At 41.1% G+C, this 19,498-nt stretch overlaps 1 protein-coding gene across 1 annotated transcript; it reads right to left on the bottom strand.

Moving 5' to 3' along the window:
• Positions 1 to 2,862: 2,862 nt before the first annotated feature.
• Positions 2,863 to 8,237, bottom strand: LOC147897489 (costars family protein). Its single transcript, XM_087380573.1, has 2 exons — positions 7,977 to 8,237; positions 2,863 to 3,480 (listed from the first exon to the last, which is right to left on the bottom strand). Exons 1-2 carry the CDS (start codon positions 8,055 to 8,057, stop codon positions 3,316 to 3,318), a joined length of 246 nt encoding a protein of 81 aa, XP_087236699.1. The 5' UTR covers positions 8,058 to 8,237; the 3' UTR covers positions 2,863 to 3,315.
• Between the last annotated feature and the right edge of the window lie 11,261 nt (positions 8,238 to 19,498).

Here is a 19,498-nt window from a genome sequence, read left to right as displayed (position 1 = left end):
TATAGATCTATTTTAGTAGATCCACTAGCAGGAAGCTTTCTCATTCCTAGAGGCACAAGAAGAGTATGCAAAGAAACATTTGGATGCAAGATTATCTGAGATTTAGGATTTATTCCCACCTAACACAAAGTCACAAAGTGGGGGGATACGCCATGATATAATTCTGAATCCCATATGCAAAGAGGCACCAAAGTTTTTGGCTGACATTTTCAATCATACAGGAGAGAAAAATTACATGTCAGTAAAAAATCTTACACTCCTTGGTAGGAAAAAGCTACAAGACTGGGCTCAACACATATCCTTGCTACTAACCAACTATGTATCCACTACACAATGGCAAATACTACATTGCCCATATTGGGTTTGCAATACAACAAGAGGAAGACTCTACACCCCTCTCAACACAAGATATAGAAGACTTTGAAAAATTGATATTATCGTTGGAATGGGAATTAGAGCCTCGACCTACTCTTAATGTGGATAACATGGATGGATGACAATCGTTGACGACTCCACAGCAGCTCTAGAGTCACAACCCCCATATGTCTCTAGTGGCACCATACAACAGCTTATTGTTCAAGAAATAGATCAAAATTACACATGGGTGCATGGGAGTCAATTGTATGTCCAATACAAGCAAGGCAATAGCACATTCTATATCATACAGCATCACAGTCAATAGTTACAACAATGGTCACAGCAGTTATTTCTACCATGGCATCAGATGAGAAGGAAAGAGAAATGGGAAGACAGATGCTCCCATCACTCCAAACCAAGTTGCAAAGTGTCAAGACTGAAATTCATAAGCTCAAGGAAATCATGGTAGAGAAAATGTAGCAACAACTTCTTGCACAAAATGCTTTAGCAAAAAGTAGAAAGGATGCCTTACAAGCCACTGTTTTTCTCCAAGAAAAACACCTACAGCTATCTGATGCCTTGAATAGAAAGGAAGAGATCGATTTATTGCTCTCCCAAATGCAAGTCACTTGATATCTAGAAAAAGAAACGGCACAGTTAAATGCAAGCCTACTCCTTAAAGAGGATGAGCTCCATGCCACAATAGACATAAACAATGAGCTGCAGAACAGCCTCAAAGAAGGTAAACATCAAATTCAAGCACTAGAGAAGGAATGCATAGCATCAAGGGAGACACTTGTGAATGACAAAGAAGAACTGGATGCTCAAGAATAAGAGATAATCAAACTCTGCGTGCTTAATGATCAATTTCCAAGGTAGCCAAAAGCAGCTCAACAGTTCTCTAAAGCTTGCATACACCTCAACACAGGGTAAGTATAAATAAAAGTGCATAGAGTTGCAAAATCAAAAGGAAATAATTTCAAAGTTGGAACTCAACTACTAAGTCAAGCCGATGATGATGCGGAGGGGTTAGCACAAGATCTATTGCCACAAGGCATCACTACATTATACCAAAAGCTTGTTGCAATCCTCCAGCAAGAGGATCACCTTGAAGGAAGAATACACATATGTGGATTCACAAAAAACTTCGCGACCCTCTAAAATCTTATGCAAGGCATAAAGAGAGAAACTGCCAAACTTGAATGCGTCGTTTTAAAATCGGGGCAATAGAGGCCTCCAAGCAAAAGGAGGCTCAACTCTACATATTTCTTAGGACCTAGAGATTGCCAGTTCAAATATTACATCCTGAGCTTGAAGTATTTGCAATAATTTATAGAGGTGTACAATGGATTGAAGATATTGAGCTTTCTTTGTATTCTTTATGCACACACATGTACACGTAATTAGTATACACTTCCACAAATCCTTGGCAACCTTCTTTTGAGAGCACTTCAAAATATCGCATGGCGATGTTTCAAAATCGATGCTAGTGGATCCAATTGGCTTTGTCAAAAGCTTTAAGTGGAATATGGGTATGTCCTTTTACCATCTTGTGGGGATGCCCTCATGGAAGGATGAGTAATGTGAAAGAGGTAGATTGCGAGGTAGGTAGCATTTCAAGGGATGAATATAACAAGGAGTGGGGATTATTGAAGATGTGATTCAAAAATGTGTGCCTCAATTTGATGAATCAATATATATTCAATCACATGACGTGAGAAACCCAAAACACAATCCAAGGCTTCTCCTTTTATGGAACATCCTTAACGATGTATAGAATTTGGTCGTGACACATGAATCATGAGAATTCCACAAAATAATCCAACACGTCCCATTGTATATAATATGCTTGAAAGACGTATGATTTGATTAACACAATCTTAAATTTTTTTGCCATATGATACATGCTTACAATTTGTATGTTTTAACCAGACATAGAGTAGCAAGAATAAAATACAATTCAAGACTTCATACCATATAGTATGTGCCTAGAAAAAGTATGAATTGATCATACATGAAGCATGAAAAAACTACAAAATAACCCCCCGAGTAGCAAGAATAAAATACAATTCAAGACTTCTTGTCATATACTATGTACTTGGGAAAAGTAGAATTGATCATACATGAAGCATGAAAAAACTACAAAATAAACCCCCCCTCCCAAACCCCCCCCCCCCCCAAAACTTCAAGCCTTACACAAGATACTTGAAGATTTAATCGTGTTAAATAAGTATGACAAAACATAACATAATCTAATTGAACAATGTGCTTGAAAGATGTATAGTCAATCACATGTAAAACCACAATGTACTCCAACATCTATTGCCATTGAAGGCTTGAAACAGGTATGCTTTGATTGCATACGAACCATATACATCATTGCTTAAAAGATGTATGGTTCATTTACAAAAAGCATGCCAACTACCTTTGCCCCCCCCGCAGTTCTCACACACACTAAGAGTTGAAAAACTACTGTAATAGAATTCAAGATTTACTAGGGGGATTCTTTTTAGTGACTTTTTAAAAGCAACAAGCATGTGAGTGTCTGTCCCTTGCAGGCACCAAATAATTATGATCATGAATGAAAGACAGATTGCACCCACCACGTAGTTTCATTTTCCTCTCCTAGATGACAATTTTGAACCATATCCTTTGACTTGTTTTTATTGCCTAAAAAAGAAGCTTTTAGTATTTTGATGAAACTCATGGTGGATAACATGACTGCATGCTCCAGATTCTTGCAAAACACATTTCTTATAATTTTTATGGCATAATGCCATCTGAGCTAGCTCTGAAAAAGTATATAGGTCTATGTATCATTGCGTGCAGAACTGTCTGTACACACATATGCATGTACAATGGCCTTGAATCCATGTTGGTGTTTGTTATTCCAGCAGCCCATCCAACAAGTCCAACAGCTTCCGTGAAACCAGAACTCTGTAGAAGAATGATTGAGCCTTATGCTTTCAATAGAAATATATCCACATTGTCATGAACCCCTTGCAGGAGCAGCTCACCATCAAACTTCACGATCTTCCTTTTTTTGGCTGCCCTTAGAGTACCCACAAGGGCCTCAAACAGATTTGCACACTTCTCATCATTGAAAAGCACACCAAACTTCACCTATGAAGAGAGCACAAAAGATGTTAACAATTCGAGATTCCAGGCAACAAAAGCATCTCACTTCTTAGCACTCTACAAAGACCAATGTTCAGGTGTGTCTCTGTTTCTGCATCTAAAATGTTCTATTTCATGACTAAAATCTTTTTCTAATAAGTTCATTTTCCCAATGTTAAAGCACGGACCACAATATATTTATATACAAACCATGGTATTCCAGTCACGAACTGGAGGAAGTTCAAATTTACCTGGCTGCTTCATGGTTATGTTAAAACACAGACCACAATATATTTATATGCAAACCATGGTATTCCAGTCACGAACTGGAAGAAGTTCAAATTTACCTGGCTGCTTCTATGGTTATGTAGACAACTTCGCAAAATAAACGATTCCAACTCTCGAGACATCAATTTCCAGCAACAGAATTCTGTCTTCCTAAACAAGTTAGATACTGATCCAATGCAACAAATATGATGGTTTCCTGGCTTAAATAATAATGAGTCTTGAAAGAGAGAATGATCTGACACACAATCTACCTCAGTAACCATCACAAGTGCTTCCTTTAACACCTATACAAGACGTCCAGTGCATTGCCCAACCAAACATACTGCTGCAAATCTTATCACCGACTTTGGATAGTAGTGATGCATCCAGTACTAAAAAGTACAAAGTTGGTTATGGCTGATACTAGACCCAAACAGTACTAAGAACATAAAGATGACCAGGAGTAGGATAATCAGATCATAGAGATGCCTCCCCTGTGAGGATGTTGCTGCAGTAGGAAAACAACATTGGGAACATAAAAAGAAGAATCAGTTGTCTGCAGAACTTATCGGCCTTCACTGGGCAGAGTATCAATCAAGAAGATAGATTGTGCAGATGCTTAAGGTTGCACTCTGAATGCATCAGCTCCCTCCCAATATGCTCTCATGTTTTTTTTCATATGAACTTGTTTGATTTTACTTCTCTTGACCCTTGAGTGACCAAGTAGTAAGATGGCCAACAAAAGTTGCAAACCTGGAATGTGATGTCCTGCAGAAACTATGCATGATATTCTCCGTAAACAGAACAATTATAGGAAGTAAAAGACTTGTTTTAAGAACAAACAACAATATGCATAATATGCTTGTTGAGCAAAGCAAGCACCACATTACAAGATACGTGTTTGCCAAAAAATATAGATCTTAACCCATTTTGAGAAACATGTGTGCACTAGTTTAGTTAAAGGCTAGATCTGTCTCCTTACTAAGAAGAAGCTAACTCCTTTTTATAAGCGTTGGTTGAGAGAGATCTGTTGGGCCAATGAATGTTTCATATCTCTGCATGCAGTTTTCTAAAATTTAAGAATATCAAGTTCCAGCACATATGTGTGTGTGTGTGTGTGTGTGTGTGTGTATACATGTGATCAACTCGTAGCTAAGGCACATTGCATGGTTTGGAGATACATGGCACCAAGCCATTGATAGCCCAAGCATATGCTGATGACTCTTTTTTCTTTCCCAAGAATACAGAAAGGGATCTCTCATGCCTTATGCATGCTTTATTGTTATTTGGTCAGGCTGCTGGTCTGAAAATAAATTTTCAAAAATCTAAGCTTCTTCCACTTCACGAGAAAGCTTGGCATCATATCTTATGGCCAGGGGAAATAGTCTTACCCCCACAGCATGTGTGTTACCTTGGGTACCCTTTGGGATGGAAAGTCACTGCCAATGGATTGGGTCTGAAAATCGGAAAATTGGAAGCTGATCACTCGGCCTCTACATGTCCACTATCGTATTGTGCAATCCATTTTGATTGCTTATATCCAGTTTTACTTGCCTTTGACGATGTTTGCAAAGCAGGATATCTCTTGCTTTATGTCTCATATTATGGAGCTTTTCTGGTAGTCTCGTTACCGCCGGAAAGCCCCTGCGGCTGCTTTCAGTGGATCATCTTTGCTCGCTTAAAATGCGTGGGACTCTGAATAATATTGACTTGCATATTCTAGCTCAAAAGGGGAAAATGATTTATAATTCATGCAGGGTGACCAGCCATGGATTTACATTACGCCACACCTGGTTTAATAATAGTATACTGCTGCCTTTGGTCATGACAGCCCACCCAATGGGACTTTATTTTAGGGCACATTGAAGGCAGAGTCAAGGGATGCCCTTTTGTCACTACATGCTTTCTGATCGGAAGTATATACTTTCCCACCTTAAGTGCAATGGACGGAATACTCTTGCAGGAATTTCGTTGCATGCTGAGAGCCTTCATTGATCAAAGGTGTTCTCCACCCCGCTGGCTTTACAAGAACCTCACCCTAATTTGCTTTGGTCGAAAGGCATATGCTTTGTGAATGATGTCCGAGATGCTACTGGTATCATGATTTCTTTTCCTACAGCTGTCAGGCAGGATTTGGGGCAGCATTACAGGCCTCTATGGTTTTTATTATCACAGATGCTCCATGACTTTCAGCCAATACCTCGTCTTGAGATTGTGGACCACCTCAAGGTGTCTTGAGATTGTTGACCGCCTCAAGGACTGGGTTCTTCAAGGCTGGCAGTACTGTTAGATGATATCACGGTTGCACCTTTGTACAAGGTCTTGCTGCCTCCCCCTTGGGTTTCGCTTCATGCCAATCGCATCTGGTTCATGAGATGCACCTCTCGATGGTGGCAAAAAAGATTGCAGCACATTCGGGATTCCAAACCTCCCCTTCGGCAAAAATTCTTCTTATGGTGGGTTTTGCTTGGGGTTCTTCTTTGGACAGATTTTAGCTCATGTCGTATTGCTCCTGCCACTTGTTGACATGTCTATCTATTCGGGAGTCCTCATCTGTTTTGGCATTGCCCAGAGTCACATGATTTCTTGCTTCTTGTACAGCAACGACTTCAGGCTCGTTTCCCAGGTGCTTCCTTTGGCAAATGGGCACTTTGGACTTTATGGAAGGACCGCAATCATTGGGTCTTTGGTGATCCCCCTTTGGCTAAATATCACTTCTTCTGAGCCTCTCTACAACAATCATTTCATAATTGTCTGCACACTCTGGTATAGATTATCCTGCCTTCTTGTCATATAATGACATCTTCTGATGTTTGTAGCTGGCTGTCCCTTCCTTTGGGACTGTCCATTGTAATATATGACAAATGGATTTCACCCCCCAAAAAAAAGTGTGTGTGTGTGTTCATATACATATCTATATACATGTACATGTCCGTGTGTCTTTGTGAGTGTATGCACGCGTTCAGGAAACTAGATGCCAAAGAGCTCAACCATGTTTATGATCAGGGAATGTTGGTCATCCTACATGCCTTAAAAAAGTGGCATCACTACTACTACCAGAGATCATAGAACACTCAAATTTTATCTTCCGCAGCCCAACCTATGGCAAAACAAAAGTAGTGCAGTCATTCTAAGAGATGGTTGGCTTTAGTGCAGTCATTCTAAGTAGTGATGTAGTGAAGCACAGATGCTTAAAAGGGTCAATAATCATTGTTAATTATTTCAATTATCACTAAAGAAACAAATCTGATAGCAGAGCCATTCTAAGAAATGTAGGTTCGGGAGTATCTAGTGTTTCCATTCACAGGTTCACAGACTGCTTGCCATGCATTAAAGTTCTCCAATCTTACAATTCTTTTAATAAAATGAGCGAAAGAACAAAGAGAGAGGAAAAGAGAGAACGGAAGAAGGGAAACAAATGCCTCTTTTGTAGGGATCGTGTGCAACAGTGTTGGCCAAAACTTACACAGAGAGGTCAGATTAGAAGAGTTTAATAAAAAAGCCAGGTAAAATTAAGGAATCTGTTTTCATGGAACCCCTCATTCTCCTCTCTTTGATGTCCAACCCTTGACTTTCTCTCTGCCCCCGCTGCTACTTCCTTATTTCTAATTCCTATTTCTGCCTACGTCTGTTCTTGTTGAAGGCATTTGCATGTCTATCTATCAGACCCAAACATCACTATAAACCAAATCATCCAACTGCAAAATCCATGAACTCTGCTATAAAGGAGCTCTGTTATAAGCGGTACATCACTTCAAACGTTCTTTGGATGCCCCGACTGGAAGTCATATTTGTCAAGGTTTTCTCATCCAGTCTCTATCACATCCACTGACAGTCCTTTCAAAGAAGCTTAGACCTCTTACCAAATGCAATGAAACAAGGAGGGCACGGGGGGGGCACGGAGCGCTGCTACCTGGTTGTGGACTAAGATAGTCTCTATCACATCCACTACCAGTCCTTTCAAGATGGTTAGACTCTTACCAAATGCAATCAAACAAGGACGGGGCGCTGAAACGTAAGAAGACCCTGAAATATGATTTGACAGCAAAACGAAGGCCGACCCAACTACACCCTTCTCTCTCTCTCTCTCTCTTCTCTTTTTGTTTCACACACACAGGCACACAACGTGCGCGTGGGGAAGCTATTCGACCGCGCCTACAGAAACTGTGCAAAGCATTGCAAAATGCACGACATTGCCCAATTCTCTTGAGGTGAAAACGTTACGAGATGCTCACAGAGTATGTTCCATCGGCCTGGGAAACGCCCAGGCGCTTGATCTCTTCTTTGAGGCGCTCGATCTCTTCGTCCACATTCATGGTGACGGCCAAAGGCAAGCTGATCAGACGTCAACGCAGGTTGGCCAAGCAACACATTTCGCTTTTGCCATGGGGAATGTGCTTCTTTTATAGAATGACATGAAAAGAATAACACAAGCATGCTATCATGCAGCTTAGCATCTAGCTAGCTGGTTAACATTTCGACTTGGTTGGTCCATTCCTGTGGTTGGAATCTCAAATTTGCTGTTTTGATCAGGAATCTGGCGAACACTGATCATGACTTCATCTTAGAGAGGACTCCCACGATATGCACATGCTCCAACCCGACAAATTTCCCATTGCTAGGTGCTTCAGGTTGGCACCATTATTGCCTTGAAGAAGACCACTGAACTAGCCTTGCTCCATGGGCATTCAAGGGCTCTTGAATGCAAGAAGGAAAATACCATATATATGAGATCCTAGAGGAAGGGAAGTTTGGGAGGTGTCAGACTACAAAAGAGAAGGCCTTAGGTGCATAGTCTAGCTTACCAAAGGATGCTTGACATTGCCTGTGAGTATAAGTAGGAATGCTCTCTTATTACACATGTGGTAAATGCTTGCATTACAAGTGTGATGGTGGGCCAAGGATAATGGCCTTACTTTCTTTGGCAATGTCATTATCAAATTGTTGATTAGGTTAAGCCAAACCAAAGTTTGGACTAGTACATGCATATTGGATACATGTAAAAAAAGGAGAAACAAAATGTAAAGTGCAAGAAACGAGGCATTTTAGAAAGAGAGAAAAACATCCAAAAATGCTCACAAGGACACAAAGATGCTTACTCACATGCATCAAAATAAATGTAACTATTTCACATGTGTTAAAATGTGTTTCAATGACTCAAACCTAATGTATTTAATCTAATGAACTGGACAATAAAGTTGAAAAGAAGCAAACAATGAAAATATAAAAGAAACAAATGTAATTATTATTTGTATACTATGCTGTATTGGAGATAAAGATGAATACATATGGGATGATAGGCTGTAATCCTATTTCAATTCCTTTGGAGCAGAATGTGAAGTTGAGCGCAGATGCACGTTACTTGCTCTGAAGGAAATTTAAAGTATTTCAACTGAGTTACCAAATGCAGACTTGTTTGCTTGCCTATTAGCTGTGTAGATATTGAATATGATGAGTTGATGCAATATCTTGCTAAGGGAACCTTTTCGGAGCATATGACCAAGGATAGGCATGGACAGTTAGCTTTGCAAGCATGGCATTACACCTTGATTGGTGGTATTTGTATCGATAAGGAGCTGATGGCATATTTATGCGATGGGTTTTGCCACATCAACGAGAAGTAGTTCTTATCGAGGCCCAATTCGAACCCACTGGTGGACATTTTGGCGGAGATTTCACAGCTTGGAAAGTACTTCAAGCTGGGCTGTGTTGGGAAACCTTGTTTAAAGACTCTTATGCTTGATGTGCCAAATGTGATGTATGCTAGCGATAGGCCAAATGCTTCCAAAAGATGATATATCTCTCTGTCCAAGTCAACCTTGCAAAGCCTTCTAGAGATGGGGCTTAGATTTTATGGGTCCGCCGTTCAAGACCACCCAATATACACATAATAAATATGTCTTGGCAACCATAGACTATGCAACCAAGTGGGTTGAGGCCAAAACAACGAGAGAGAATTTGGCCCATAGCATGGTCAAGTTACTCTTTGAGAATATCATATGCAGATTTGGATGCCCAATCAAGTTTGTTAGTGACCAAGATACTAACTTGTATTTGAATCCTTGACTAAAGAATCCTTGGTATTACACTGTATTACCTGCATTGCAGTGGTCAAAATTAGTCTTCTAATAAGCTCATCAAGCTCATTATTAATAAAACAAGGAGTACCTATCGGTGGGATTGGGACACCAAGCTCCATGCATCCTTATGGGCTTACCACACTGTGTGCAAAGTCACAATAAATTTAACCCCTTTCAGAATGGCTTTTGGATTGGAAGCAGTGGTTCCTCCAAAGTTCCTGATACCAAGCCTTTGGGTTGTTGCTGAGCATCACATTTGTGAACCAGAAGTTATTGAGAGATGCTTGCACTGAGCTTGCACTAGTTGGCAGTGATGAATTACATCCCCAACACTCTAGTCATAACAGATAATTCATCATCAACGTAAAGCTTGGCATGACTAGCACATTGTGCCCAAACACATTAAGAAAGAAATGTTGGAACTTCTTTACAATGCCAAGCTCAACTAGTTAATGTATATGACAATGGGACATTTGTTGGAACGTGGGGGAGAATAGATGCACTATGGCAAGAGGAGTGAGAACACAAAAGATGTAGCAATGGGTGTTCTATTCATTGTGAGAGGGAAGTCCCTCTTTTATAGAAATGGAGAGAGGGTGTCCTAAATCAATGGCACCTCTCCTACATCAGTGGAGGTATCTCCTAAATCATAGGAACTACACAACCATAGGCACCACCCCATGTGGGGGCCTTTGCATTACATCATCACCTGTGTCATGGTTTATGGCACTAAATGTGCCTCTTCTACACACACACACAACCATATGACTGCTAGTGGATGCACACATGCACCTAGCAAGCCCTTGATCACATATATCCCAACATACCCCCCCTCAAGGGTTCGCCTCTTGCTATGTCAAGGATACATCTAGTCACATAGTTTCTCATGCCATCTCATGGTGGTTAAGAATAAATCTATGGCTAGGATCTCATGCTAGCAAAGGTGCCCAAGGGTCAAGGTTTACAAAAATGGGATAGACCCCCATAAATGGTTATCTCTCTTGCATGTACAAGGATTAATCATAGGCTTTTGTGTGGACCTAGTTTCTCATGTCTGTAAGAGGTACCATGGGAGCAAAGACATATCACATGGTCTACATCATATGGTGACTAAAGGTGATTTACAAAGACTATATGGACTAAAGCAGAACCATAACATTATTTTTGAAGTACTAATCCAGGCAGAGAACCTCGAAATTGACTACATGACCAAGTGATGACCAAAGTTCAAAATATTAGACTTCAGAAAGCCCAATCTGCATCTACCACAAAATTTGATTCTTCATTTGCTGATGGAGTTCTTCCTTTAGCCAGATTTGCTTTATTGTTGATGTAGCCCTTCTTCACAAGATATGCTTCACTTTCCTTGGAGTTGTAGTAGGAGTCATTTCTCTCCTCTTCCAAAAGAGAAGCTTCAATATCCACCAAGTTGGATGTAAAAGTGTTGCTATACTCTTCATCTAGAAGACTTTTGAGTAAAACTTGTGCACCAAATACCTTTCCAAGTTATACCCAAGCTTCATGTGAAGTCTCACACCCATCTATGTGATGAATGTATGAGTCACTAAGCCCCAATGCTATGATAGCAAGGGCCTTTTCATATTTTACTGTCCATGCTATTTCACCTTTTCTTGTTGAAGGTTTCTTCTTCTTTCCACAAGCAATATTCCATAGACCTTTTTCATGAGAATAAATTTGGTCTGCCAAAAGTATGGAAAGAATGACCATCTATCTTACTCATGTTAGCCATTAGGAAGGTATTACCACTTACAAGGAATTGTCTATTCCTTCACAAAATAGCATTCAAACATATTCAATTCAAAATATATCATAAATGCATCACGAGCATTTACCAAAACTGTCAAACTACTGCACGACGACAGTGCTCCAAAGATAAGACTGAAAAATGGCTTATATCACTTCCAATGGTCAAACATCCAAAAGACCAAAGATAGCTGAGATAATAATGAAACTTTCTAGCACTTAACCATATTCAATGGTTCATATTAGATGCATATATCACTGTTACCCCCAAATAGAATAGTATGAAGTTGGAGGATTCAATTGAAGCTGAAGATAAAAGCTTTGAGAGGGCTTTTAAAGGCAAATGGAAGTTCTTATTGACGGCTACTTCCAACAGAGAGGAATGGCAAAATTTCGTGTTGTGTCACCGTGGAGAGATGCGCTTATTTCGACTAGTTTTTTGACGTTTTCTCCTTTTTCCAGCAAGCATTGGTGCTCAAATTTCATCAACAGCAAGCTCATAGTGTCATCCAACTATGACTAAGAGGGTTTTGCAAAATTGTCTCCCAACAGGCGAAATTTTGAGCTAGATTGGCGAGCAAGAATGAAGCGGCATGGCTGCTCATAGTAAAATTCCGTCAATCCCAATGGTGAAGGGGTGCGCCTAAAGTGGGAATGCTAGAGCCAGAAGCATTTTGTAAGTTAACGGTTGGATCTAGAGAAATTGATGCTGCAAGATTCATGTAGAATTGGGAAAAATGGGAGAGATATGGAAGAAGGTTGAAGAAGATGATGAGGTGGCAGCCTAGGAGTCTAAAAGCTCACGGAGGATCATGGCTCTGATACCAAATGTTGGAATGTGGGGGAGAATAAATGCATTGTGGCAAGAGGAGTGAGACAAAAAAGATGTAGCAATGGGTGTTCTATTCATTGTGAGAGGGAAGTCCCTCTTTTATAGAAGTGGAGAGAGGGTGTCCTAAATCAATGGCACCTCTCCTACATCAATGGAGGTAGCTCCTAAATCATAGGAACTCCATAATCATAGGCACCACCCCATGTGGTGGCCTTTGCATTACATCATCACCTGTGTCATGGTCTATGGCACTAAGTGTGCCTCTTCTACGCACACACACAACCATATGACTACTAGTGGATGCACACATGCACTAGCAAGCCCTTGATCACATATATTCCAACAATAGTACAACTTGTGGATCTCCAAGGATAGGTGATTCCTAAGTAAATCAATCGGAGTAGAGTCAAGCCTTACCAAGTGCAAGTGCGTTTGGTGGCTGCTCTCGGGTCCAACATACAACCTACTCAATGGACACATCAGTGTAGTGGGGTAATTAATGACCATATTGTGGTGAATCATGGGATCAATGTGGGTTTTATAGAGTCCAAAACTGCCATTATCTGTCACTTAATCATAGCCTGGGAATCTAAGGAAATCATTGTAACATGCAAGCTAAAACACATCAAGACCATGAATTGCTTCTCATAGTTGCCATACTACTTTCTCTATTGCATTACTTTCTACTCTCCACTTCATCGTCTTGGTTCTTGCTCCTCCCGTATCCTCGATGCAATGGCATATACGACTTCCTCTGACTCCTCATAGCATGAATTTTCTCAGTCCAACCCCATTATTTCCACTTCTCACATAGTCCATGCTGCTTCCGCTCTCACTCCCTTTACTTTGCGATGAGTTTGTCCATCTTTCCAATCACCACATTCCATTGATCCTACTCAGGAGCCTCTTTGCTTATGGTTGTGGTGGAATCACATAGGTCTCGGTCATTACCACAACCCAAGTTTCTCGTCCGTGTCTTTGTTTGCTTCCATGATAGTTGCTGCCTCCACCCCTATTCTCTCTACTTCAATTTCTGTTGCTATCACTATTGAAGTCTCTTTGTTGATATTTGTTACCACTACTACTACAACTTCGATACCCATTTTTGTTGTTGAGTCCATCCCTACTTCTAAACGAGTTCCTAAACTTGAGCCAATTTTGGCTTCTGTCGGTTGCCACTTCTATGCCTCTCGCTACTACTACTGAGCCCTTGCATCCTTTTCCTAGGTTCGATGTGGATATGGTGGTTTACTTAGAGACCAACACATCTAATGTAGCCAATGGTATTGCCACTACTGTCATTTTCATTGAGTTTGTCATTGTTACCGAGGTACCTCATATGTATTCACCCCCATTAGTTTTTAATGGCTTGATCCATGCTACTGATTTCTTGGATGTGGGCTTGGAGTCCCCATTCACTCAGCCTCTTCAATTGGGGGACCACCCTCAGATGGGCAGAAGAATCATGTCCACATAGGTTAGCTTCTCCCCACCAGATTCTTCAGGGTGCTAGGGAGCCAATGAAATTTTCTTTGGTGATGACTCCTCCTTGTCCATGGACTAGTATGCAATGCTATAAGTACTATGTACCATGTGTCGTGCTACTAGGTGCCTCCAAAATTCATCAAGATTGCGCAATGAGAATATGTTGCAAGCAATTAGGTGTAGCAGGCCAGTCATACTCACCTCTCAATGGACTACGGTGCATTGTGGGTCAAGTTCCAAGCATTGATGAACAACTTAAGGTAGAGCACATTGCCATATAGCTTTAGTAGGATGAGGACAATAAGGTGCTCTCGCTAAGACTAAGCAGCGGATCAATACTCTCAAGGACAGGAACCGAGGGAGGCAGCAGTGCATGTGATATCTTGAAGCTACTCAAGCATTAGATGAAAGGGCTACTGTATTGGTGCATCTGCAAGCCAAGAAATGTGGAGTTCATCAATAAATTTTGTAGTGTGAAGATTGCCTCTTCACTCTCAAGCGTATTGAGAAGCCAATTCAGCCACCTCCTAACGAGCATCGTGCTAAGAGATCGAGAAGGGACCTAGAGGAGGACGATGATCAAGTAGGCCAAGGAGGGTCAACTTCTGACCCCCAATGAAGGCGAAAGCCTTCATTACCCCAATCATGATGATGCACGTTCCTTTCACACATGCTTGCACTATGTTTGCTTACCACACTTAAGTCCTACGTCTCTCACTGGAATATGACCCAAGGTCCTAAGCTACACTTATACTACAAACAATGACACCGATACATTTGCAGGTAACAAAAAGCCTCAGAACCTTGCATACTAAGAATACCCTGCTCTTCCTGCAGAAGCCGTGGGAAAGAGCCACCAACCCCTTTGCTCTTCTCAACTCCCATGTCCTTGAACGTTTGGAAGGTCCCAACTATAGATTATGAAAAGGAAAAATCCATATAATACTTGAGGAGAAAGAGCTTTGGAAAATTGTCACCAGGGAGGAACAAGATCACAACGGCCCATCCTTGTAGACATCGGTAGTGGTTGGACCATTCCAATCTCAAGTCACGAAGCCTGTAGTGGCTCCAACATCCTGGACACTACTCAGCTCATCAATTAGCCACAGCCCTACAAATCACCACCTAATGTATCTTGGATACAGCAACGTTTTGAGAAAGGGAGCATCGAGATGGATTAATACTCTACTTGACACTTAGAGACATCTTGATAAGCCAAGTCCAAGAATGCAACACAACATGCATCAAGCATGGGAAATGCTTCGTGAGACTTATAAGGAGTGCAATGTTGATAGCATCCTCACTCTCTAGTGTGTCCTCAACTCTGTCAAACTAAAGAAGAGTGACCCCCTTGCCCCACATCTTGAGAAAATCAAGCACTTGGCTCGACAAATGGAGGCTAAAGAAGCACTCGTCCCTATGAATCAACTCATGTTCACCATCCTCGGAAGTCATATGATCCAATGATCATGACCATCGATAAACATGGGGAAACTCTCATGGTTTCCAAAGTACTAATCACCTTCTTCTAGAAGAGGCCCATATGGAAACGCATGACTCATCTTAATGGCTCTCATCTCATTGATCAAAACATCGGTTTCAAGAAACCCTATTTGTCTAGGAAGTCTAGACAGCCCAAGCAAGGATCCGGGGACCATCCACACAACACCAAATGCACCAGTTGTTGAGATGGGCCACCAAGTTTAGAGGGAATTTATTATTATACTGATGATGTAAGACATCTCGCACGAGACTTCCCCAAGGGTGGAAGACGTAAAAATGAGGAAGAAGGTGCATGTAGATCTTGTTCAAGCCAAAAGTGGCTCTGACATTCCCAAAGCACTGATATCCCCACTTTAAAGAGGAAGCACCCATAACACTTAAGTTTTCTGTCGCATCCCAATGGGATGAAAAAATATTCAAGCTTGCTCAATTAGCACTTGCACCTAGACTAAGGTGCCAATGGCCATGTGTGTTTTGACTTCCATGCATTTTCTTCATACCTTGACCTCCATTGGGAGCAAAATCTCATGATTCCTGACAATGGCTCCATAAAAGTCATTGAGGAGGGCATGATTCATATCTTGCTTACCATAGGAGAACAAACCATGATTTATTATGTTTGCCACGTTCCCCATTTGGTTAAGAATTTAATGTCCATCAAAGTCCTTGACATTCGTGGCCTAGAAGTTCTATTCCAAGGAGGGCATTGCTTCCTCATGCATTATCACTTTGTTTTTTCCACCAGCACTGAAGCGGTGGATTATACAAGATAAATGCCACCACTGACTGCAACACAAGCCCTTGCAGCAACAAGTCCCAAAGCTTGCCACAATGAGATGTGGAACCATTTTTATAGCCATCTGAGTACCTCCAAACTTGATTGATTGGTTGGCAAAAGTTTTTGATTATGACAAGGGCATCGAGTTAGCACTATGTGGGGGACCTGTGTACTGGAAGGATCATCAAGAACCTTTCCAATGACATGGTGGAAATCAAGTAGTAGGTATACTCAACCTTTTATATAGGGATGTGCATGGACCCTTTCCAACACTTTCCCTTGGAGGCTCAAGTTATTTTGTCACCTTCATAGATGACCATTCTTGCTTCACATTTTATTGTTTTCATCATGCACAAAGATGTTCTTGACAGATTCATCAAATCAAAAGCATATCTGAAGAATCAAACCAGAAGGTGCATCAATGTCTCTGATTTGATCATGGTGAAGAGTACTACAGTCACCAATTTATATGGTTTGACACTGGCACCAGAATCCATAGAGAGTTCATAGTTGCTCAAACGCCAGCACAAAATGGTATTTTTGAATGTAAAACCAAATCATTCTTGAAATGGCTCAGTGCATGTTGCATCATGAATCGGTTTTGGCTTTTTCTTTGGGTTGAAACTACATTTGACGGTAGTGTACCTCCTAAACCATGTCCCTATAGCACCCATTGGGTTGATAGATGCCCTATCTGTCCATCTTCCTATTTCCCTGCCACCACAGCCTTAGGACACCTGCCCTCTCTTTAGCCACACTGCTTTGCTGCTGTGATCCTCACACCTCCATCCCTGTCATCTATACCCCTTTCAAGCACCAATGCCTCCAAAGATCTTGTCTTATGTCATACTGCCCCATATACCAACACAGACCCCCATCAACACCTAAGCAAGGCCCCTGTCATCTCTTTCTACCCCCCTCTACACCCAACTTTGACTTGCCACTTTGCAAATACAGCACCTCAACTATCCTCTTTGACATAGTCTCTAAGCCTTGCCTTGACCAATTGTCCACTATATTGCTCCATCCCACCCCACGTCTCCTTCCCTTGAACTCCATTATTCCACTTGTGTTTGCCATCCACCTTCTTGCTTTGATGATTCTACCTTCATCATCCATGCGCACATGTCTATAGAGCTCTCCACCCTCACAGAAGCTTGTGCTTCACATGATTGGCCCAATTGGGAGGCAACCATGGGAGCTAAGTTGCTCTCCATTCAAAAGAATCAAACATGGGATGTTGTCCCTTTGCCCTTGGTTGCACCACAATCATCTGCAAATGGGTACTCAAGCTCAAGTTTCTACCAGATGGCAAAATCTTAGGGTATAAAGCCCACCTTGTTGCTCATGGCTTCACAAAACATGAAGGCATAAACTACAGGGACTCTTTTGCCCAGTGGGCACTCGAGTTGTATGCATCACTTCTATTTTTTTGCTTCTTGCTTGGGGCTCTCTCGACAAAATGCATATTCATTAACTTGATGTACAAACCACCTTCCTAAGAGCATGGGGATCTTGATGAAGACATTTATCTTCAACATCTACTGGTCTTCCACATGCAGGTGGAACTATGTGAAAGCTGAACAAAAACCTCTTTGACCTCAAGCAAGACTCAAGGTATTGGTACCTTAAGATTGATTTATATTTTTTGAATTGGGGTCTCCAACACTACTACTATAGTGAGCCCAGTCTCTAATTCTATACTTCATCTAATCTATTCTTGGTAGTTGCCCTACACGTCCATGACTTGATTATCATATGTTGACCTCCAACGTCTCGTGACTTGTTGAAACAAGATCTTTAGTAAGAGTCCTCCATGGCCAAATTCGGTCCCCTTGACTATTGTTTGTGCATTCATGTCCATGAGAATTAAGCATTTGGCAAAACTTACCTCCACCAAGAACATTATGTCCATGTTGACCAAATACAATATGACCGACTATAATAGTGCCCTGAGCCCCATTCATCTCAAATGTCAAACTTTCTTCTCAAATGATCTATAGTTCTTATCGCATCCTTGTCGGCTCAATAATACCCAACATCTCGATCGCTATGAATAAGTTGGCCCAATACGTAGGGAAAGTGGGGGAGGGCCAGCTTTCCCTGCTAGAGAATGGTGAGCAAGCAGCATAACATGCATATTGATTTAGAATTAGTTTTGATGAGCTTTAGACCTACAAATTATGGATGCTTGTACATTTGTACTTTCTTTTGTTTTATAACATTTATTGCTAGGGTTCATGGTTCTCAGCTAAGTTTGTGTTGTCCTCAGCTAAGTCATGAGTTTAGTGTCAATGCAATCGGCAACAATCCTTTGTAGAGGTGAGCCACAATCTGTATCTTTGATTCAAGGAATACATAGGGTATTTAGAGTCTTTACTCTGTCACATGTTTCTAGTTTCTTTTTTATATTTTATGCATTACTTTGGACTATAAGAGTTTTGTCAGTAATTTGATTGATTGCATGTAAAGATAGGCAAACCTAATTTGCATCATCATTGCATATTCTATAATATACCATCGGTATCAGAGCCAGGTTTTAGTGGACTTGAGAGGTCTGTGAAGTCTTGTAGTTGGTGAGGGTCTGAGTGATTTTAGTTAGAGATTCTTGAGAGTATCTAGAAGATTTGTGAACATATGAGCATGATGATTTGGAAATCATGTAGGATTATCAGATTGAGGAAATCTATGGAGTCATCATCGATAAGAGATTCATGATATTGAAGAAATGTAGAAATTGGGATAGCTCGTTCAAGTTAAGCAAAGGGCTGAGATTCGCCATCGGTTGAAGCACTGTAGATGATGATCTATGGTAGCATCCACACTAAGAAAGATGGCACAAATTTTTGCATCCAAGATGGCTAGAACTTGTTGGCCCCAAGCAACTGGCACCCTTTGAGCCATTATACACAGCACACCTTCGATGCTTCAATGGCTTGGACTCTATTAATGTTGGATGAGCCAAACACTCTCAGGCAATCCCCCACTCAGGATGGACCTTCAACATCAGTCGACATTCTTCTGGAGGTACTCCTACATCATCCTATCATTTTTTGGGGCCTTTGTCCCCTTCCTTGGAAGTTTTACCTATAGCATTGTTTACACCAATGGATATTTTGTGTGCTATCCCAAGGAAGGAGAATTTTTAGGTTACTTATAGGACAATGGACATTGGTACTAGTCTCCCTCCATAGGCCTAGGTGTTGTATGAGTTAGCAACCCGTGTCATTCTCTTGGAATATTTACAAGCAGAAGTATCTATTTACAACTAGGCTATTCACGAATTTGATAAGCAAGTAAATGCAAAGGTGGTCT

Source organism: Dipteris shenzhenensis, chromosome 10 (genome assembly GCF_047967505.1).
Source record: "Dipteris shenzhenensis isolate YYH24624 ecotype China chromosome 10, Dip_SZ_1.0, whole genome shotgun sequence".
NCBI lineage: Eukaryota > Viridiplantae > Streptophyta > Polypodiopsida > Gleicheniales > Dipteridaceae > Dipteris > Dipteris shenzhenensis.
This window is presented reverse-complemented; position numbering and strand designations above follow the sequence as displayed.